This window comes from Pristis pectinata, chromosome 14, assembly GCF_009764475.1.
Source record: "Pristis pectinata isolate sPriPec2 chromosome 14, sPriPec2.1.pri, whole genome shotgun sequence".
NCBI lineage: Eukaryota > Metazoa > Chordata > Chondrichthyes > Rhinopristiformes > Pristidae > Pristis > Pristis pectinata.
The window spans coordinates 27,472,502-27,497,375 of record NC_067418.1 but is presented as its reverse complement, the minus strand read 5'-3'; the positions used below and the strand labels follow the sequence as shown (position 1 = coordinate 27,497,375).

General features: G+C 38.9%; 1 protein-coding gene across 1 annotated transcript in view; it reads right to left on the bottom strand.

Annotated features, from left to right (window-relative positions):
* The window catches only part of scube2 (signal peptide, CUB domain, EGF-like 2), an 88,595-nt gene extending 71,504 nt beyond the window's left edge, over positions 1 to 17,091 (bottom strand). Inside the window, 4 exon segments of the mRNA XM_052029543.1 lie at positions 4,897 to 5,031; positions 12,859 to 12,984; positions 15,618 to 15,740; positions 17,004 to 17,091. Of these exon segments, the coding sequence (XP_051885503.1) occupies positions 4,897 to 5,031; positions 12,859 to 12,984; positions 15,618 to 15,740; positions 17,004 to 17,091 (472 nt within the window).
* Positions 17,092 to 24,874: the final 7,783 nt, after the last annotated feature.

The window sequence follows — 24,874 nt, the reverse complement described above, 5'->3', positions numbered from 1 at the left end:
GACATATACAGTAAATGGTAGGGCACTAAAGCATGTTGATCACAGGGCGACCTTGGGGTTCAAGTCCATAGTTTCCTTAAAGTAGCAACATGGATAGATAGGAATAAGGGAAAACAAAGGGGAGGGGTTACCAGAAGTTAGAGAAATCGATGTTGATGCCGTCAGGTTGGAGACTACCAAGACGGATTATGAGGTGTTGCTCCTCCAACCTGCATCTGGCCTCATTGTGGTAGTAGAGGAGGCCGTGAACAGACATGACTGCGTGGGAATGGGAAATGGAATTTAAATGTTTGGCCACTGGGAGATCCTGGCTGTTGTGGTACTGGTCATGTCTGAAAATCACAATGATTTGGCTTCATTATAATAGTGCTTCCTGTCAGTGTTGTTTTGTCAGTGTTGATTACATGGACTTGCCTGCACTACAGAGGAAGTTATCCACTATTGCTCAATAGGACTGAATGACATAATGCAGATAATTGGGCACTAATACCTCCTTAGGTAATTGATAATGGAATTGATTGCATTTGTTAAATGGGTTTAGGCCTGGTGATGATAAAGATCATTGGAGCAAAAAGCCTAACCTCAGAGTTTATACAAGGTGCACTTAAGCGACATACAGCAGAACAGCAGATTAGCGCTTTCAAGTCAGCTTCTTGTTCCTATTGGATTTAACGTGTCATTGTGTGTTTAGAGCAGTGTCAGTCTGCTGTGAGAAAAGGAATTGAGAAACCAGATGATTACAATGCTAATGTCTGGGGTGGTGTCTTCCTATTGCATACCAAATTTCTTTTAGTAGAATTCAGGAATTTGGAACATCGCTGAACAAAATTGCAGAACCTTGAAAAATCAATGGAATCCAGTCTGCTTTTACACATTTTCTCTTCACCAATATCCCCAACCTAATTTCACCCCTACACCAACACCACCCCTCCCCCCAAACTCACCCCCTTGTCTAACCATTCACACATGTACCTTCAGCCAAGCCATTTATATTTTCCCAACTGAGCAAGACACTATGAAGCACTCAGCAGGGAAAATAGGTGCCAAATTCATTTTGCATTTTTCTGTTTAATTTCAAATTTCCAGCAACTGGAGGATTTTTGTTTAATTTTCATTTACCTCAAATTCACCAGTTGACAAGATGAGTAGAGCAATGGCAGCTGGAATTTAATCCTGGTAAGTGTAAGATGATGCACTTTGAGAGGACCAATAAGGGAAGGGCATGTACAATGAATGTTTGGGCTTCAGGAAATACTGAGGAACAAGTGCAAAGACCCCTGAAGGTGGCAGCACAGCTCGATGAGGTGATGAAGGTGGGATACGGGTTACTTGATTACATAAAATATAAGAGAAGGGAACTTTATAAAACCTTTGTAAGGCTACAGCTGGAGTGTACGCACAGTCCTGAATATGGGAAGGATGTGATTGTAGAGAAGACTCACCAGGATGTTCCCAAAGATGTAGCATTTCAGTTATAATAGCCTGAGGCCAGAGGAGGCCAAGGGGGGACCCGAATGAAGTGTACAAAATTGTGAGGGGCATAGATGGGGTAAATAGTAAGAATAGGCCTAAGGTTTAATGTAAGTGTCAGGAGGTTTAAAGGGAATCTGAGCAAGGATTGGTTCAGGTAGCTGGAAACTGGAACACGCTGCCTGAGTAGGTGGCAGGAGCGGAGACTCACAACATTTATGAATTAGCTAGAAGAGTCCCTGAATCGATAAAGCATAGAAAGCTACAGACCAAGTGCTGGTAAACTGGATTAGTACAGACGGATGTTTGATGGATCAGTAGATAAGAATCAAAAGTGGAGATGCTGCCTGATTCTTCTCTCCACTAGCCTATGGGTGTTGAGATCAGCTGCACCACATTTATGCTCAACATAGGTCAAACCTCGGGTGCTCCTCGTCTGTATACCTTACACCACATTAGAAAGCGTATTTATCCACTTGGATTTTAATGAAAACTTCCAAAATTTTTTGATCTAATGATATGTTACATCTTTTACTTACTCTGTCAATGTATTTTTTGTCAATTTATATTTATTTTTTTCTGAATTAAGCCTCAACCTATTTGCAATTTCTATTTATATATCAATTATTCTTTAATGTTGCTGTTACATTGCTATTAGTCTTATGTAGATTACATGGCAGAGAACTGCTATGTTCAATAGAATTGAATCTGTGTTGAGAGTCAATGTAACCTTGACATCCATGGAGATTCCCGTCCTGGTACGAGAGTGTGGCTACAGGTTTTCCCACAGAACGTCTCGTATCTTAGTGATGACAGCCTTGAAAAACCTGAGCCTGTGAATCCAGTATTCATTGGAGAGGTCAGGTAAGATATGATGTCTCTGAAGAGCCCCTGCGAGTAGGCTCTTCAAATGAGCCTCTGAATAGTCAGTCATGACTATAACAATGTCTCCAGTAATGAAGTTGCTCTCATTGAATGAGTACATCAGCACCTCACTGCTGGAGATAACACACCCTCTTAAGTTGAGCCCTCTCTCTGTACTTAGGATGATATCTGAGCAGCCTGCAGCAAGTTCTGAAGCTGACTAGACTGGTCTCCCTTTGTCAGGTAAGATCAGATATCTTTATTAGTCACATGTACATCGAAACACACAGTGAAATGCATCTTTTGCATAGAGCGTTCTGGGGGGGCAGCCTGCAAGTGTCGCCACGCTTCCGGCGCCAACATAGCATGCTCACCACCTCCTAACCTGTACACCTTTTGGAATGTGGGAGGAAACCGGAGCACCCGGAGGAAACCCACGCAGACACGGGGAGAATGTACAAACTCCTTACAGACAGTGGCTGGAATTGAACCCGGGTCGCTGGCACTGTAAAGCATTACGCTAAATGCTACACTACCGTGCTGTGTCCATTTAAGTTAACAAATGAGCATGATGTGCTACTGCAACATACACTAAATGGTGGAGGAACTCAGCAGATCAGGCAGCACCTATGGAGGAAAATAAACAGTTGAGACCCATAGGTGCTGCCTGACCTGCTGAGTTCCTCCAGCAATTTGTGTGTATTGCTTCAGATTCAGTATCTGCAGAATCTCTTGTGTCTATAATGTTCTTCTGGTTTGACTCCACAACAATTATATTTTAGATCTTTGAGCTCTAATTTATGTTGGTGTGATGGAAATGGATGTTATGGGAATAGGTACACACCCGACTCCAGGGAAAGGTCAGGCATGCTAATCCTTATCAGAAACAGAAGTGCCTGCTCCAATTTAGTGATTGACACGATTTCACCCAGAAATGTTTGCAAGCATGATCTATTCCAACTAAAAGCCAATTTTGCAAGATTCAGACCTGAAACAACAGTGCTAAGGCAATCTAATTTTTGGGCATATATTTTAGAATATTTCCCTTATATCAGCACTGAACACGTTAACAATCCATTCATCATCTCTACGATCCCAGTTCCCAAAGTGCTGCTTCCTATCCAGTTGTACTACTGACCCCACCAATCAAATCTGTCACTTCAAAGACACAAAATGTTTTCAACTGCAAATAAACTTGAAGAATATTTCACACATTACAAACCCATCATCTTGATCAAGTAAGCATTGGGTTGGGCCAGAAAAGTTTATTTCATTAATTCACTGCATCTCATGTCTGACATGCACATCATTCAGCTGGGACTGAATAAGACGAATCAGTGTTTGGAGCCAAGTTCCCTCTATTGCAAGCGAGTGAAGTGTTCAGCTTCTCCACTCCATTCACATACTGCCATCAATGTGCAAAAAACGACATGCTGTGAATGGATTTAACATCCTGTTGCCCACTGGTAATGAAGGAATCTCATTCAAATTACAGGGTATTTCCTTGAACCAGTAGGAAAACCAAGGAATTTTCTGTAAGTTTTCCTTCTCATTTAGCTCAAACTTCAATAAAAGTGCTTGTGTGTAACTAACTCTTATCCAATTCCATATTTTGTTGTTCCATCTTTTGCTTTCCTTCAAGGTAACACTAAAGTGTAATCAAGTCTATACAGTTATAAGGAGACACCACAACAGTAATCAGAAGTGGGATAATTTGTCCTAAATAAGTTACTTAACAAGGAAACTGGTTCATCTAGCTTTGTTTCTCACCATTTAATCCACTGCAAATAACTCTAGTATATTGACCAACTAAACGCTAACACTTTTCACATTTTACTCATTCAAGATTCTCCCTAAGTTTCACTAGCCTTAGAAGACATGGGCAATTCTAAACAGGATTTGAACAGGACATGAGCAATGTGGACACTTAATGCGTATGTACTGAATCAAACCCTCCCTTTCTTTGAATGCAGAACTCCAATTAAACAATTGACCATATCATCACATCTTGCCCTTGACACAAATTCAATGAAAATATCTTTGTGATAAACTCCTTCTTTCAACAGACCATATGTTGGCTTAAAACCTTGAACTTAATCTTGCTCCAGACATACACAAGAAGAAACCAAATGTTGAGAAACATTTACATAAATATCAATGAATTAGAGACAGAGAAGAAAATTTGTGGAAGAAATTGAGTTAGAGGCTAGAAGTGTGAGAATGACTGGCCATCAGATTGCTGCCATCATGAACGTCTTAATACAGAAGTTTGTAATACGATATTTGTACGTATATTTATTTTAATGTGTATGCAATACCATATACAATGTCTAGAGTGAACCAACTAAGCAAAGGAACTTTCTGTTATTCTCTACAAGAATCAGAATGCTTATCACTTTTGTGGTAAATTCAGAAAGATCTTGTACAATAATCAATTACAAGATTTTAAAAAATGAATATTGCTACGAAACCCAAAAGGAAAATTTTAGCACTTATATAGCAGAAAGAAAATCAGATAGATTTACTGAACACAATGCACAAGAGTGATCATAGTAATCATACCTTCAGAACGATGAATACAGGTATGCTGGTTGTCACTCAGAAAGAATCCATCTTTGCACTGACATTCATAACTACCCACCGTATTTACACAAGTATGTTGACAGCCACCGTTGTTAAATCTACACTCGTCAACATCTAAAAGGAGGAAAAATAACTTTTGTTACTAAATTGTAATTGATTATTAATTCAGAGGATGTAATAAACATAGCATGCAATTAGATGTCTATTTAAATGGGAATACAAGGAAAATAATGACTTTTTTTTAGAAATAGTCACATTAATTAGATACATTATTCATCCTACAACGCACCAGAAAACAAGAAAATAGGAGAAGGAGTTGGCCTCTTGGCCCCTCAGGCCAGTCTGCCATTGAATATCATCATGGCTGATCCACCCCAGGGCTCAGTTCCAGATTTGATACAAGGCAATGAGAAAGATATTCATAATCAGTGTCATTTGTAGAGTTTGGATTTGTAAAGGTCACCTATCATAAATAAAGAGGGGATTAATAATTACACATCCTTCCACAGAAGCAGACCAGATTTAAAGGTAGATATCATTATGTATATTCTTTAGAAGAGCTTCATCAATTAAAACCTTCAAAATCAAAGGAAAATTTGAGAGCAACTAGTGAAAACTGAAGTGTAGATAATCAAACACCTCCACAATTACCATCAGATACCCCAATGTTTTCTCCAGTACTTAGTGGCTTGGACTAAAGTGTCACTTCTCCCACATGAAGTTCATAACATTGCATCGTAGTCTGCTGTATCTCAGACCCCTGATTTTCAGCTGACGTATCAGTTGTATCAGAGGTAAACTTGTGGCATCTATGGTGACGGAAAAATTATGCTGATCTAAACAGGTGAAATAAATTTCTGGAATATTTATCTAAGATTTGTTTTGATCTTTTTGCTTTGGAATGGTTTGCATTTGTGGTCCAGGAATAAGACGTGAAGGCTAACTCTGAAGAATAAGAAAATTACACGAGCCAAAGAGAGCTCGCTGAATAGAAGCAGTTGTTCGAACTCGGACATTCAAAATAGAGCACTGCGATGGCCTGTGAAGGTGTGCTGAATGAATCTGCCTCTCACACAACCACCAACCATTTGTCTGATAGACGAATTCAAGAATATGACAAAATTAATATTGACATAAGCCCCTGTGGTTCCCTAGAATGAACTTGTGACATTAATGTTGTGAGCTGGGATTATCTTCCCTGCCACAATCAGGGTCCTGGGCACTTTGGCTGCAACAGCAACAGAGCTCCTCTGAAACCTCATAAATGAAGTGCAGATTTGTCAGATACGTCTCAGGAAGAGTTACAGTCTCTTCACTCCTCTGATAGGAAACATCTGGCTCTCCTCTCTGCTGCCCGATTAATCTGGTTTGCCTGACACTAGAAAGCTCCAACGGTTTCTCTTCCTTTAGAACATGTGCTGTGTGAAGTTAGATTCCTGCTGTGCAGCGTTCAGATTCTACCAACCATATTGAAAGAGATTGCTTTCCAAAGGCAACCCACAATGTAGAAGTTTCCCAAATACTTCAGAGAAAGTTATTTTAGAGGATAGAACAAGTCCCAAGATATGGCCTAAAGTCTCGTCAATAAAAGAAAACAATATTCCTCAAATTAAGGACATCATGCTCTTAACTGGAACTACAATTCTGCACCTATGAAACATGTGAACACATTTTCAAAGACATGCAGGAGTCAGAATTTAGGACAGGTAATCTCATCCTACCTCCTGTCAGTGGTTGCCGAGGGATTACTCGTTCTGTATGAATCGCACTTCTTAGTGAATTCCAGGCATTAATCAGCTCAAACATAAAGATTTGGAAAGATGTTCTCCCAATCCAGGCATTCATGACTATTTGTGGAGGTGTAGGTGACTAAGAGGTAAAAAACCATTTTGAGGCCAGTAAAAACCATTTTCACTCCAGCTTGCCTTTAAGGATTGGGGGAGTTGTTGAAAGGTTTCAGAAGCCTCACCTAATGGTCATTTTTTTTATCATCAGCTATTCATTAATTCCCCTAACTTGTTATGCTATTAGAGTATTCAGAGATTTGTTTTTCAGCAAATTAGTTTATATTCAATTAAATGGAAAATAGGACCTCATCAGTTTTCCATTTCATCCAACCAAAAGGCAATCAATAAAATGTTCCTGTATTTCTTTATCCCAAGACTACCAATGTTCAAGAGTAATTTATTTTTAACTTTTAACTGGTAAAACAGCCCAGAGTTCTTCTTAAGGCATTAGCAAAGTTTCTTAAACCAGCAAACTCAGAAATAACTTTTATACACAATTTAAAGATGCTGTAATATGCGCTGATCAATTTAAAAATATTAAAAATGTCCTTTCATTCTATATTGTCAATATATCAGAAGAAAAAGCAAATTTAATCCAACAGGAATTTCGTTACTCGAATTAAATGCTTTTCTATTCAATCTCTCCATAAATATTGATTCATCAAGATTGATAATCAACTGTACATGACATCCATCACTATCATGGGCAATGGGCAATCAATTTTCCTTTTCTACCCCATAGCCCACAGTTAGCACCACTTATGGTTGTCAGTCCTCCCAGACTGTTTGGGAGTCCCCAGGAATTGAGAATTGATCTGCCTAGTACTGTCATGTGCAGTGAAGAGAGACAAAATAAATGAATGCAAGTAATAATTCAGGGCATTGGGAGTGGTGTATTTTACTTTAAGTTTGTTAAATACCTGATGCATCCAGCAGCCATTTAACAGATAAATTACTAAGCATAGTGTCAGTTCAAATCTTCCAAGTGGAAATCAAAAGAATACCCATCTTTCCCAATTAATGGCCTGGAAACAAAACTTCATTGTCACAAATCTCAAAATTTCCAATATAAACAAATGGATTTGATGGCTTGAATATTACGTACAGTTCTGGTCACCATAACACAGGAAAGATGTGATTACTCTGAAGAGGGTCCAGAAGAGATTCACAAGGATGCCAGGACTGGAAAATTGAAGCAATGAGGAATCGTTGGCTTGGAGGTTGTATTTTTTTTGCAAGGGGGAAGATTAGGTAAATTAGGGCAGGTTTTTTTTGGAACAGAGGGAAACAAAGACATAAAAAATAGAAATAGAAGTAGGCCATTCAGTCTCTGGCCTGCTCTGCCATTCATTTAGACTATGGATGATCTTTGACCTTAGCAACACTTTCCTGTACGCACTGCAAGTCTGTTGATTCTCTGAGTATCTACACATCCATTTATATCTGACATGAATACAACAGTGACAGGGGCTGTGCAGCTGCCTTGCAAATAGAAATCGCTACACTTACTGTGAAGAAGACTTTTTGTCATCTTAACCCTGAATCGCTGATCCTTTAGTTTTAAGCAAAAATCAAACTTTTCCACATTTCGGGTCAAAACCCAGCACTAGGACGGCTGCAGGGTCCTGACACAGGGTCTTGATCAGAAACATCAACAATTCCCCTCTCTCCACACATGCTGCTTAACCCACTGAATTCCTCCAGCAGTTTGTTTTTTGCTCCGGCTTCCAGCATCAGCAGTACCTTGTGTCCCCTTTACTTTAAAGCTGCAATCCCTGTCCCAGACATCCCAACAGGGGAAACATCATGCCTGCAGCCTCTCCACTGAGCCCTGTAAGGATTTGGTATGTTTCAATGAGGTGACCTCTCATTCTTCTAAACCCTGGAGAGTATCAGCACAGTGTGGACTATCTTGCCATCCAGGAGACCAAAGGGAGATTTAATGGAGGTACTGAAAGTTATAAGAGGCAGAGATAAATAAATGGGAAGGACTGGTTTCCCTTAGCAGAGGGGTCAAAAACCAGAACAAATGGATTTAAGGTAGTTGGGAAAAGAACCAGAGGGGAGTATCAACTGCAGGGCCGTGGGCGTAGTGCTGGAAGGTGGGATTAGGCTGCATTGCTCTTTGTTAGCTAGCACAGACGTAATGGACCGAATGTCTTCTTTCTGTGTTGTAAATTTTCAATTATTCTATTATTCATTAACTGGCATTTAATTATGAAATAACAAGACAGCTTTCCAACTTTCAATTAAAAAAACTTTCTGGACAGTTAATTGTCAAAATAGATGAAGTGTGCAATCTAAACTCTCCCCTTCATTTCCGGACATTACAAAACAAAGAAAGTTATTTTTGAAGAGCTGGAGGCAGTCGAGCAGATGATTAGTTGGGGGAGGTCAGTCAGGCAGATGATGATGGGGGAGGACAGAGCAGGCAGAAGGTTGGCATTGGGACACTGAGAACGTTGGCAGCAAGGGGATGGATGTGTGGTAGTGGTCAGTAACAATGGCTAGTTTCTCCAGGGGCAAAGGAATGCTGCATGTGAGCATGTAGTTGTTCTGCACAAACAGCGATGCTGCAAATGATCAGACTGCTGTCCTGGATGACAAGTGACTCTGAAATGGAATATGGATAGATTGAGTGAGTGAGTGAGTGTGCAAAAACCTGGCAAATGGAGTTTAGTATGGGGAAGTGTGAGGTAAGAGGAATCAAAAGGCAGAATTATTGTCTAAATGGAAAGCGACTCCAAATAGAAGCATGGAGGGGTTCTTGTGCATGAATTACTAAATGTTAACAAGCAGGTGCAACAAGTAGTTAAGAAGGTGAATAATCACAAAGGGTTTTGGAGTTTAGAAATAGGCAAATTTTGTTACAATTGTACAAGGTATTGGTGGGGCCACACCTGGAGACCACACACAGTTTTGGCCCCCTTACCTAAGGAAGGATATAGTAGCATTGAAGGTAGTCCAAATGAGATTGACCGGGCTAATTCCTGGGATGAGATGATTGTCCTAACAAGAGAGGTTAAACAGGTTGGGTCTGCATTATTTTGAATTTAGTAGAATGAGTAGTGATTTTATTGAAACATACAAGATCCTAACAGGCAGGATAGAATTGATGTCAAGATATTTTCACAAGGGGGAGAGTCTGGGACATGGGACATAGTTTCAAGAGAATGAGCTGATCATTTAAAACTGAGTTACATTGAAATTCCTTTTCGTAGAGGTATGAATCTTTTCAATTCTCTACCCCAGAGAGCTGTGGAGGCTAGATCATTAGTAGTATTTAAAGTGGTAGCACATAAATGTTTGAAGGTATCAAGGTATTGAGGGCCATGGGAAACTGACACAGAGACCTGGGCTCGATCAGCTATGATCATTTTGAATGGTGGTACAGGCTTGAGGGGCCAGGTGGCCTACTCTTGTTCTTATTTTGTTGTATTCCTGTGGATGAGCAGCAAGTTTCAATATATGAGCAGTTAACTGCCCCACACAGAGTTGAGATGTGCCATGTGGGAACTTATAACTCCTTTGCAGGTGCAGAAACATTCCCCATCCCCTTCGCCATGAGAACAACTCTGAGGAAAAGGGTGAAGACAACTGAGATTTGGATTTCAGCAGCAAACACAGCTCTGGGCCTCGTGGTTGAAGCGGCAGCAGAGAAGTCCAAGTCACAGCAGATTGGAGCACTATTGTCTACCCAATCTCCTGATTCAGCACACTGATATTTCCTCCCACCCACCTCACAAGAGTCATTCCCTCCATCACCTCTCAGGTAACATGCTCACCCATGCCTTAAATCCATTAGAGCCTGTGCTCCTTCAATTAGCGTTGGATAGCCAAATAAGCTAAGAGCTTCCCATGGGTTAATGAGGACATCTGTGTGAACTCAAAAGAAAAGGAAGCAGCCATCATGTAGCCACTCAGGGTACACTGTAACTTAGTGCAAGGACATCTAATAACACAAAAAGGTTGTGAAAAAGATAAAGAATTAGGGTTAAAGTCTAGATGCAAATGTTATGATTCTGATTGTTTTCTAATTTGTACTTTTTGTTACCATAAACAATTCTGAACACATCAGCACTATTCAAATGCATTTAGGGCAAATTGCATTCTTCATCATGCAAAGGTAAGTGACATTTCTGACTTGCCATTCAATAGCCCTCAACTACTTCAGATGACTAGCCTCTGCAGTTTATATCAGCACTGTCCAGTTATCAACTTGAAATGTTAACTCTTGTTTTTCTCTCTCCACAGATGCTGCCTGATATGATGAATATTTCCAGCATTCGTTGCTTTTAACTCAAATTTCCAACATCAGCAGTGCTTTATATTTCACAGATCCAGCATCATTTTACCCTATTTCTCGCCCCTTCCCTCTTTATATGTATTCCTCTTCCAGGCAGATCAACCACAACAAACAAGCTGTTTCCACCTTTTCTCAGCCAGCACTGCCACCACTTCTTACTTCAGATTTCCAGTTTATTGCTTTTCAATAAAAACTCACTATTATTTGCCTTGGCAAATTGATAATAACTGCTGGTTCTGAAAGGGGTTCCCAAAAAAAAGTCCTAATGGCCAGCATCTTGAAGAACTTGGGAATGAGCTTTAGGTTATAAAACAAGACAGCACAGATTTATCTGGATATATTCCATGCACCTCTGATCAGGCAATCCAGAAATATGGTGACTATGGAAGAAATATGCAAACTAGACATTCCAGTCTTCCTGCATTAACTAGATGTTGTCAGAGAAAAATCAACTATACAAACCATCCTGTTTTCATGGCTCAAAAGCAATATTGGTCAGAAGGTAGAAATGACAAAATAACATGGAAAAAGGGGCAAAATTTGAAATAAACATAAATTTACTAATAAATTTAAACTTTTAATTAACTGTTTTATTATCTTGCCCTTTGCTAAATCAGACATCAGGCATTTGCTTTCTGAATCAAATAGGAAACACATTTCCTGAAACCAGTTTTCTTTTTATTGCTTTGAGACGATGCAGGCACACTTCTGTACACTGGCTTGACCCAGTTCAGTGCTATATAGTATCTGACAAATGAGCTCAGAGCTAGTCATCATTAATCTGTCACTTCATTCCTAACGTTATATCTGTTGGGTCAGGAGTTAATCTTAAATAAGACACAGAACCTCCTCAAATGAACCAGGAAGACTTTTCCTGCCTTATACCAATTCTCATAACACATTCAATGTAATGAAAAACAGATGATATTTTATTAAATATCATGTGCAACATTTTCATAGTACTTGCACAATGTTTCTACCTAAGAGAAAACATGACTAAACAACCACAACTTGACAGATCTCTTTCTTTTTAGTGTTTCATCCTTAAAGAGTACAAGTTGACAAAGTTACTTGGTGGAATTATTTTCACTTCTTTTCAGTAGATTAAAGTCTGAATAATACATCCAGTTAAGTAAAAGCATGGACTTTGAAAGACTATTTATAAAGTGCATCTTAAGAAATGATAACGAAAAAAATTGCTTTTTTTCCTGAAACAAAGCCAAGCCTTTAGCTTTGAAGGTCTGTTTAAGTTAACAGGAATGGAGCACAGCACAACTTCTTTTGAAAGTATTCTTCACAAGAGATGAAGAAGCAAAAGAGGCCATTGTGTTTCTGTAGGTTGCCAGGCAGTTCAGTCCCCTCTCTAGAATTTCACATTCTAATTGAAAGCAAAATGCAGTTGAGGTCTTAGAACTTTCTTCAAATAGTTAAAATCCAAAGGGAGGATCTAAATGGGGTGTCACAATAAGTGCATCAGTGTTTTTTTTGATCCTGTTGTCCTTTCATTGAATTCAACACTGATGTCTCACAAACAAATTAGAGGGACCTTCATGTAAAAAGTTACTTATTAAAACTAAAATTTGGTGAACACATGCATATTAACATTTATATTTAATTAGCATTTACTTAATACATATTTTATTTTAAATTACTCTTACATATCAGATCGAACTCTTGTACAAATGGCAAACTAACTAAAAAGTAATTCTAGGTCTTTGTATGGTATATATTGTTTTAAAATCTGGACATTAAAATCTTTGACTTTACATGTTCAGATCAAGTGGTCATACTTAAGTACATATTTTTCCTATGTATGTATGCAAACATGCATCAGTAAGTTCCTCCTACCCAAACAATTGTGTCCATCATGTGCCAACATGAATCCATCATAGCAAGTGCAACGATAGTTTCCTGGAATGTTGATGCATTCATGGACGCAGCCTCCATTGTATTCTCTATCACATTCATCAATGTCTAGGAGAAGGAACACAAAACAGAATGATGGATGCTTTCTGTTAAAAAGAGACACTGACACAGCCAAAAATTGCAAATTGTTACAAAGCCATTTAAAGCCATACTAATCTCATTTAGAACCTATAGATTCACACATTCACATTTTTAAAAAGACATTTAATATTAAACTAAGCGCTGAACATTAAGGAAGTAATTATAAAGTGAACGTGACAATGTTAAACAAGCTACTATTCTACACTGGTTACAACAGAGACATTTTCGAGGTTAAAAATAAGGCCATTTAATCTGCTCTGTCAATTTCTTCCCTCTATCTTCTGAGATTGTATACCTCTAGCATCAAGAGAGAATCTTACTGGTGCCAGGAAACTGACCATTTTTAAAATATCAGAATGAATATTTCCTTTACCATTATTTATTATACAACCTAAGATCTCAGAAACTATAATTAACAGTGTATAAAAGAATTCAAATATTCATCAGAAATCATTTGGTGAAAGTAATATCCACCTCAGTTTACCAAATGAATTGATGCTATAGGACATTGTATATAAATAATTATACAATGATAATAAATACAACTATTTTTAAATTAAAGATGTCTTCATTTGGACAACTTTCAATGGAAGTTGCCAAGTAGACCTTGCAATCCACAATGACAAATGTTAAATAAGCAGCAATACAGCCCAGGGTTTGTAGCAGAGAAAATATCATTCGGGATAATGAGTGCTGTTGTCACATGAATTCTCCCGTCTTTATCTAATGTGAACTGAATGGACAGATAATTGTTCACTGATATTATATGGTGTGAAACATTGGTTTAAAACTATTAGCCCAGTAGCCTATTTCTGTCTGTAAAAGAGTCAAATTTCCTGCACCTAGCCCATAATATCAATCCTACCAACATAGCTGAGATCAGCAGGTGTAAATCTTTCATTATCTTGGTGTGAAGTTCAGTTGTACACTGTGATGCACTTAGCGGGTTTTAAATTGCAATGAAAGTCAAAATGACACCAAATATCCACCCTCAAGAATCCTATTCCCTATGATTCTTAAAGTATTAATATTGCTTTCCTAACCATGCAATTGAGTAGACATTAAGTAACATACATGTTGCAATCCAGCTTTACAATATGGTATTCCAAAGCAATTAATAGTAGAAGAGGTGGCTTTATGCTATTCTACAGATGTTGTTGGTATTCCTTGCTCTCGTCAGAAAATATTATGGTCATTATCCTTTAAGATAACATTACCACCAATTTTTCAAAATTTAGGTCAAGTGATTATGAAGACACATACATAAGTATACATTCTAATCAGCAGTTCAATTCTTGTCTTTAAGCAAGACTTTGCACAATACCCTAACTGCACAGAAGTCACTTAATAGACCAGCAGTGATGAAAACTCCCCTAAGTTGCTCCATTGGTAAATGCACAGGTTATGCAGTCATATGGCACACAGATTGGTACATTTCCAAGTCTAGTTTCTGCTCACATTGACTGAAGTTCACATCAGTGCCTTTGGCAGTAGTTTCAATATACACACATGCACGCATACAGTCTCTGGGTTAGGGGAGTGAGGTACTGCAAGGGAATCAGATACTGATCTTGAATGCTATGTAGGGACTCCTGCCTGGCAGAAACACAATGACAAAGCTGTTTACTTGATTTGCACCCCATCCACCACTGTGGCTACAATGTACAGCATCCACGAAGCCCAAACCCTACAACCACTACTGTGTGCAAGAGCACCAAATTATTGGGGAAGTCATCAGCTACAGATCTCGCTCCAAGTCATGCACAAGTCTGACTTGGAAATTTATTGCCATTGTCACTGGGTCCAAATATTGGAACTCCCTGGTCATCCACCCCATGCCCCCTCCCCCACCCCATCTCCCTAAATAGCACTGCTTTATCACAGGACTGCAGCCATTCAGAAAAGTGGCTTCCCATATCTCCTTGGGTCAATTGGGAGTGGTCATAATGATGCTCATTTCCCTGGTATGAATAAGATAAATATACAGTGTATGGGCAGGATTGTATTGTGATGCCAGATGTAATTGCCACCAAATCATTACAGCCATCACCAGCACTCAGCATCTCCATTCACACATCAACAGTGCCCAGGTAAATTGGGATGGGTGTGGGAGACAGATTTAGTGCCTTCTAACTGTACTGCTGCCTGATTCCATCAGCTTCTTGTCATTTTGCAGAATACAAGTTCAGTTATGAATCAGAAATAATGAGTCAAAACACCCTGCACTTTTCACAAGTTACCGGACAACCCCGGCGTCAAAGGGTTCATTTTTTGGCGGTGGTTAACATAATGTGAAATTCCCCTAGAGAAAACAATTAATTCTTTTATTATTTTGTTTTGCAAGAAGAATTCAATGAAATTACAGCCTGAAACACAACATGAGCTAGACAGGTATCCCCTTTTTATTTAATATTCAGTCAACATGTCAAACTAAAGCACTTTTAGGCTCGAGTAACCCTTGGAAATGCTCACATCATTTTTATTCTATAAAACTGCAAATTCTACTCTCCTGAAGAAAGGAGATATGAGTAAAGAAAAAGACAAAAGCTCCCTAATTTTGCTTCAGGAAGAAAATACTGGTAAAATTAGGTAATAATCACCTTCACATTTCTTTCCATTTCCTTTATAGCCTGCCTTGCATATGCACTTATACGACATCTGTGTATTCTGACAGATTGCATCGACATGACAGACATCAGTTCCTTCTGTGCACTCATCAATGTCTGTAAAACAAACAGGAGGTACAGAATAACAAAGCTGAAGCTGAGGAAAGCTCCAGGGATACAGTAATTACATGTCAGTTTCACATTTTGATCCAACAGTATCTTTGTTGTGCACTCAAACATGAAAATAATCACTTGGGCTACTTATCATTAACCTCAAAACTAGAAAGCAAGGTTAAAAGACCTGGAAATTCATTGAAAAAAGCAATCTCAAAAGGGTGACAAAATATCCTGAAGTAACAGCTTCCGAGCAAGCACAAATTCATACCACACGACAGCTGTGCATTTAGAGAATGTCAAATTTCAAAAACAATTAGAAACTCTCAATCTGAAAATAAAATTCACTGAAACCCCAAACAATCCAACAGTAGAATAAGACGGAATAAAATGCAGCTTTTGGTGACTGAAGTAAGATCGAGTACAGAGGATATTGTCACTGCAGAAGCACGTCAAAGTACTGCAAACTATTCTGGGGAAGTCACAGCATAGTGAGACGTTCAATTAAAATAACTCCAACAAACAAAAACACAAACAGAACATTTACTGTCAATTCTCAATATCAAACCTGCAACATATCTGTCATTAAAATTTACCCAATGACTGACTAACTTAATACAAATGCAACTAACATTCGGCAGATACACACACACATGTAATGACGTAATTAAATTTTCTGTATTATTTGTATCTATACCACATCTAAGAACAAAACCATGTATAGCACAGAAGTTTTTAATTGCCTACTTCAGACTTCACATTTCTCAATGCAACACACCAGCTGTGCACTCCACTTAACGTCAAACTCAAACACTGTACATGTTTTAATGGCAAAAAAGATACTAAAAAATTCAATGACATTTTGTGAACAGGAGTACTGTAATACTTTGTTCCACTTTTTATGAAAAAGGGCACTATCTTTACAGGATATTATTTCAGAAACATTTAAACTAACATTTTTGCAATAATTTTAATCTGTTAAAAGGCAATTACAAAAATACTTATCAACCAACACACAACTTAATAAAATACTTCAACACTCATAAAATTACAGATTATTGCATTGCAGCATATTAAGAATTAAATTTACATTTAACTATTTTAAGTAAATAAATGGACAAAAATATTTAATGAATATTTACTGTTTCGGCTATAGGAATAATAATTGTCCTCATTCACAAGAAACAGTGAGCCAAAAGCAGATCTTTCCATGTTGAGGAGGAGTGAAGAGAAGCAGGAATTTCATACCAGTGAATGCAAACTTACCTAGAATTCCAGCACTCTCAGGGCTTTCACGATTGTTTAACAAGAGCAAAAACAAACAAAAGTGCCACGCCAAACAAATAGCCCCCATGATGATATGATCCGATCCTTAGTGTCTCTTTGCAAAAGCACGTTTGAACTGAGAAATAGGGTTGTCCTGACTGGCTGATGAATTCACCAGGATTGTTTGCTATGCCTGCCCTTTAGCCTGTGACGTCATTAGGGTAACGAATTGATCCCAGGAACTGGTCTGACTAACTTCACTACTAATTAGAATAGCTAAATTAATTACCCACCAGTAGACCTGTCAGCACTGTACTGATATAGCCTCTCTATTCCAGAGTCTGTACATGTAGTTCTTGTGCTCCTTCTAGTTCAACTGTATTTCCCTCTCCACGTAAGCAGACTTCACATTTTCTGCCTTCAATCTCCTCCAGTAACAATTCTCTGCATTTACCCTTTACATTTCAGGCTTTATGTTCTTCCTGGTTTCTCATGTCACCCTTCATCCACATCATTTTCCTTCATTCTTCATCTTCCCCTTTTTCAAATCTGTCTATTCTCACTCTCATTCTATATAAACTTTTTTGTCTCTTTCTCACACTTGCCTTCATTTTTTACTGTCACCGTCTGAAACAAAATTATTTAGCTCTGCTTCACAAACTAAAGCAGGTGGCTCAAATCTAAACTTTGAACACTGCAGGTCGAGAAATTTGGAAACAATGTCCCATTACCCTGGATCAAAGAATTCTAAAACTGGAAATTAATAACAGTGGATTCAAAGAGATGTAGACAAGCATAACCCACTCCAGCACCAATCAATCATAACTGAAGAAATAATTGTGCCTTGATGGCACATGTTTCATTAATTGGAACCAAACAGCTAATGATTGGTGGCATAAATCAGATAACCAATGAAGTGCAAATCACCAAACATTGTTGGTTGATTCATTCTGCGGTTAACCTCACAAAAACAGCACCTAGTGTGATTGTCAGGAAGTTGTGCTTATCTCTTCAGTTGACTTTTAAATTCACCACAGAAAGGCCAAGTCTTTTAATTAACAGTGTGTGTACATTTTAAATTATGTTTTTTATTGATTGCCAAATCAATCCACTTGCCCAGAAAGCAAAAAACTATGAGTGTGCAATCTTATTTCTTCACAATGTAAAATAAATTACTGGCAATATAAAAAATATCAGATTTTAATCTTATAAACAATATTTACTTTGCTATTCCATTTCTTTTCTGTCTCTGTCAATACAACTCTTTTTCACTCAGTCATTTTTCTCCTCTTTATTTCTCAATCCTTTAATCTCATTGGCCGATACAATGCTTGTCCCATCGTTTACCAAGCCCCCAAACTTCCTCACTTTTCCATTATCAGCAATACAAACTCATCAAAAAATATTTGATAACCAAAACATGTTCAAGTTTATAATTGCAGGAGATCAGGCAAGATACACCTTTCAGTAAAACCTGCTCATTCCACTGCAAACAATTGCTTTCAATAGTATGTTACCATTCATAATGGAGTCCCTGGTGCTTAATACAATAAGAAGCATGGTAACATATTGCTTTATCATAATTGGGAGTTATTTGAAGAATATTTGATGGTGTTTATACAATTATTTCATAATAAAATGTGAATTTTCCCCCCAGCCCTGCCCACTCTCCCATTCCTGGTCAACAAATTCCAAGCTAAATAATGGCATAGCATAGAGTTAGTTTGACACTAACAAGCATTCAAACATCCTGCATTTGTCAATCCTCAAGTGGAAAAAAATGACATAGCTTCCCATAAATGCAGTTGCTCCTGCAGAAAGAGCAAACTCAAACTGTTGGTTTCAATTCATTCCTTGTGCAGAGTTGGTATCATTTTTGTGGGAATTCATGTTTGATGCTAATCCCATCCTGAAGTCTTAACTCTGCATCTGGCCTACAGGTGGAAGAAAGGAATGCATCGTGCCAGTGCTTCATACTCGCAACATTTCCAGATGTTATGCCAGCTATCCTGCTGAGTAAAAGATATTGAAACTGAAGATGAAACTGAAGATGAAACTGCATCTGGTTTGTGGCATATCTCACCAGGAAGACTTGTACCCAGGCTCAAAATTCTTCCAACCCCAGGCCAACTCTACTCACCTAATGAGAACTTCACTGAATTTCTTTCTGAATACTGAGACATCAAAGAATCAGCTTCCAACATACACATAAAGATACTTTCACAACAGAAATGCGTTTAAAAAAATTCCAAAGAAAAAATGTTCTGAAGTTGAATCCAAATTCAAGCTCTATCAAAAAGTGAAATGTTTCCTTTTAAAAATGAATTATCTAGTATAATGTACTGGAGTTGTAACATGTTTATTTCCAAAAACAGAAATTTCAAATCATTGAAAATATAAATCAACACCACCAGATCAAAAACAGATATCCAACAGTTTTCAATCTGTTTTCCTTAGCCTTCTCACCAAAGAGGTCAATAAATGTCCCACAGTGAAATTGACCCTTGATCCATATGAAATTCCTCATGACATGACAGTGAAAATTTCAGACATCATTTGATGCGGTACGAAAATGAAGCCATCCAGTGACCTAAATTAAGAGAATTCTTTATAGTGACAGCTCTGCATTTATCTTAGTTTTAAATAAAACTTTTCATCTACAAAAATATGTTTGCTCTTAAGAAACATGTGGCTTTTCTTTAAACAGAAATGAGTGCAGAATGCTCAATATATAGAAGAAAGAACTTTGAAAAAAAGAGGCGAGTACATTATTCCTTACTTCTGATAGTTTGTAAGTAACCTGTGCATTTCAACAATTGTGAAACTATTAAATCTTGCAGTAGCACTTAAGTTGTTTTGAAATACTATGCAGAGCTGGGGATCAATAAAAGTCTATTACCCACTCCAGTCAATCACTTTTAATTGACATTGCAATGAATTATCATTTATCTGGGTAATTGAAACAATATTTACAGGCTTCTTTCTTCCACCATGGACCATATGGATCATATTTTGAACTGGAATTATCAGATTTATTTTATGAAGACAAAAAATTTTAAACTCACCACAAGGATCAAGATTTGATGACAGTCCTATGCCGAATGAAATTATATCAGCTGGAACAGCAGTAGTGACCCAATTAGTGACCAGGCACCTTTAGGTTGGGGGAGAAACTCTGGTCACTATTGTTGGGAAATGCACAGACATCTGGTGTGGGTAAGATCACACTCATCCGATCACACCAACCCCCACCCCTGCATTGTTGAAGAAATTACCGACACATTGTTTAGACCCACTGATTTAGATGGCCCCTTGAGTGCAGTGGCAGGGGGTTGTAGTGGGACAATAGAGTGAAACTGGAGGGATTCTAAAATAGTCAACAACAGCTTACATGCAGAAAGAAAGAGTAGGAAACCCCTTTGAAACATTTTAACAGAAGGTGAAGGCAGCAAAGCAAGAGACAATTTCAATCGTTGGTTATCAAGATCATTTAACAAAGATAACACAACTGGCACTCAAAGGCAGTAATGCGCACATCACTGCATTCCCCATGAAATCATCTGCAACATATTCAAAGTTATATATATATATTTAAATACAGGACAGTAGTATTGTACTACTCCAAGAGAAGACAATGCGTGTGGCAATAGAGGTGGGTTCAAACTCCCTTCCAGTGAGTGCATTCATACATCTGAAGAAGAAATTTGTGAGTTTATGTCCCACACCAGAGACTTGAGCCCACAAACCTAGACAAACGTCAGGCAGCACTATCCTGTCCAATGTACCATCTTTCAGAAGAGGCATTGAAGCAGGCCCTATCTGCTTTTTATGATTAATCTAAAAGAACCCATGGCATTAACCACATTGCAACAGTGCCTACAAATCAATCATGCTTAATTGGTTGTGAAGTGCTTCAAGATTTGGGGGTTGTGAAAAGAGTAACAGAAATGCAAGTTCTGTGCTTTTCCCAGTTCAATGTTTCAATATTGATTCCTATCGACCCATTTGATGGCAGGATTTCTTGGCAACTGCACCTGGTTGATAATACACTTGCTTCTGAATCAAAAGGTTGCAGGGTCAATTTCACTCCAAAAACCAGAGTGCAGAGATCTGGGCTGACACTCCAGCGCTGTATTGCACTGCCAGAGTTGCTGTCATATGCAGGCCTTCTTCTGTTTACCAAGACAGATACAAAAGATCCCATGCAATTCAATCACTAACGAAAAAATGCAGATGTCCCTTGTGTCTTGCCAATATTTATTCCCTCAAATCAACATTACTGAAGCAGACTATCTGGTCATTATCATACTGCACACAAATACCTCCCAGTAAAATACAATTTGACTTATGCGTTACCAATATTGTGACAGTAACCACACAGCGAAAGACACACTTCATTGTCTCCAATGTGCTTTGGGACTTCGAAAAGATGAAAAATACCAGAGAAATGCAAATCTTTCTGTGCTCAAGACAAAAAGTGAGCATTGCCACCAACAAATCCATGCAAAGCCGAGCACAGTGGCATAAGTGATTATTAACCAAAAAGAAGTAAAGTTACAGGTCAACCGATTTTGTACAATCATATAAGTCAGTTATAAAATAACAGGGTCATAGAGCACAGAAACAGGCCCTTCAGCCCAACTCATCCATGCTGACCAAGTTGCCTACTAGAGCTAGTCCCAGCTGCCTGTATTTGGCCCATATCGCTCTAAACCCTTCCTATCCATGTACCTGTCCAAGTGCCTTTTAAACATTGTAATCGTACCCACCTCTTCCACTTCCTCTGGCAGCTTGTCCCAAATACCCACCACCCTCTATGTGAAAAAATTGCCTCTCAGGACCCTTTAAATCTTAACCCATTACCTTAAATCTATGACCTCTGGTTTTAGACTCTCCTACTCTGGAAAAAAGACTGTGACCATTCACCTTATCCATGCCCCTCATGATTTTATACAAGGTCACCCCTCAGCCTCCTATGCTCCAGGGAGAAAAGCCCCAGCCTATCTAAGTCTCTTCTGAAAACTCAAGACCTCTGGTCACAGTAACATCCTTGTGAATCTTTTCTGCACCCCTTCCAGCTTAATGACATCCTTCCTAGAGCCAGGTAACCAGAACTGCACACAATACTCTGTGTGGTCTCACCAATGACTTGTACAGTTATAACATGACGTCCAAACTCCTGTACTCAGTGCCCTGATCAATGAAGGCAAATGTGCCAAATGCCTTCTTCACCACACCACCTCTGTCGCCACTTTCAGGGAATTATGTACTTGTACACCTAGGTCTCTCTGTTCTGCAACACCCTACAGGGCTCTGCCATTTCTTATGTATGTCTTGCCCAGGTTTATCTTCCTGAATTGCAACATTTTTCAATTCTCTGAGTTAAATTCCATCTACCACTCCTTGGCCCACTTTCCCAGCTGATCTGGATCCTGTTGTAATCTTAGATAAACTTCTTCACTGTCCACTATACGACCAATTTTGGTGTCATCTGCAAACTAACTAACCATGCCACCTATATAATCATCCAAATCAGACCCAGCACCAATCCCTGTGGCACACCACTGGTCACAGGCTTCCAATCTGAAAAACAACCCTCCACAAACACCCTGACTCCTACCACCAAGCCAGTTTTGTAACCAATTGGCTAGCTTACCCTGGTTCCCATGTGATCTAGCCTTCTGGACCAGCCTACCATGCAGGACCTTGTCAAAGGCCTTGCTAAGGTCCATGTAGATAATGCCCTACCCTTGTCAATCCTCTTGGTCACCCAAACAAATTTGTGAGACATGATTTTCCATGCATAAAGCTATGCTGACTATCCCTAATCAGTCCTTGCCTTTCCAAATGCAGATAGATCCTGTTTCTCAGATCCTCTCCAGTAATTTTCCCACCACTGATGTTAGGCTCACTGGCCTGTAGTTCTCTGGCTTCTCCTTGCAGCCCTTCTTAAATGATGGCACAACATTAATCACCCTCCAGTCTTCCAGACACAAATATCTCTGCCAGAGCTCCAGCAATTTCTTCCCTAGTTTCTCACAATGTCCTAGGATACATTTGGTCAGGCCCCAGAGATTTATCCACCTCCATGTGCTTTAAGACTGCCAGCGCCTCCTCTTCTGTAATGTGGATGTGTTTCAGGACATCACTATTCTGTTCCCTGAATTCCCTGGCTTCCATGCCCTTCTCCATGATAAATACAGATGAGAAATATTCTTTTAAGACCTTGCCCATCTCCTGTGGCTCCACACGTAGATGACCACACTGATCCTTAGGGGACTTATTCTGTCCCTAGTTACCCTTTTGCTCTTATTATACTTATAGAATCTTCTAGGATTCTCCTTTAACCTATTTGCCAAATCAATCTCATTTCCTTTTTTTTGCCCTCCAGTGTACTACGACATCCTTTATACTCAAAGGATTTGCTTGATCCCAGCTGCCCATACCTGACATAGGCCTCCTTGTATCTCCTGACCAAAGCCTTCATCAACCTGAGTTCCCTGATCCTGCCAGCCTTGTCCTTCACTCTAACAGGAACATGTTGACTCTGAACTCTCCCCTATCTCACTTTTAAAAGCCTCCCAATTGCCAGACGTCCCTTTATTTGCATACAGTCTCTCCCAATCAACTTTGCGAGTTCCTGTTTAATGCCATCAAAATTGGCCTTGGCCCAGTGTAGGATTTCAACTTGTGGACCAGTCCTTTTTTTCCATTACTATTTTAAAACTATTAGAATTATGGTCACTGGTCACAAAGTGTTCCCTCACTGACACCTCAGTCACTTGCCCAGTCTCATTTCCCAATAGAAGGTCCAGTGTTGCCCATTCTCTAGCATTGCTTGAGAAAACGTTCCTGAACACACTTAACAAATTCTGCCCCAGCCAAGCCCTTTGCACTTTGGCAGTTCCACTCAATATTAGTGAAGTTAAAATCACCTCTATTACAACCCTATTATTCTTCAGTTATCTGTGATCTCCCTACAAATTTGCTCTCTAATTCCTGCTGACCATCGGTGGGGGGCAGGGTGGGGGGGGGGCTATTGTACAATCGTATCAAAGTGATCACCCCCTTCCTATTTCTGAGTTCCACTCATGGAGCCTCACTGGATATTCCCCTAGGAATATTCTCTCCAAGCACTGCCATGATGTTCTCCCTAATCAAAAATGCAACTCCCCTCCTCTCTTACCTCCAACTCTATCACACCTGTAGAATCTGCAGCCTGGAACAATGAGCTGCCTGTCCTGCCCATCCCTCAACCATGTTTCTAATTAACTATAATATCCCAGTCCCATGTACCTATCCATGCCCCAAGTTCCATCCTTGAAAGAAATATTGCTCAACTATTCCGTGTGCCTTTTTCCTTTGTTCATGGGTGTCATGACAAGGGCAGCATTTAATGCATATACCTGTGTATGAAAAATAACTTGCCCCATTCATCTCCTTTAAACTTTCCCCCTCTCACCTTAAATACATGTCCTCTAGTACTTGACATTTCTACCCTAGGGAAAAGATTCTGACCATCTCCCCTATCTATGCCTTATATTACTGGTGTTTAACATTTACCTTATCTTAATTTAAAATGTCTATTTTTTTTACAAAATGGACATTTCAATATATCCAAAATTGAATGAGTCATTTTTTTGATTATAGTCCTTCCCCTGCACCATATCCTTCAAACTGCAAACTTTAAAAATGTTTATCCTTCTGCAAATTATGTTTGATCTTTTTGTCAAAGTACACCTTGAACATACGTCTAAAGCCTTTCACTTGTAATGTTTAAACTTCTGTTTCTCTGGATCATGTTCAACAGCTGCTCACCCATCAACTCACCCCAAACAACCAAAGGAACAGCTCCTTCCCACACTAATTCC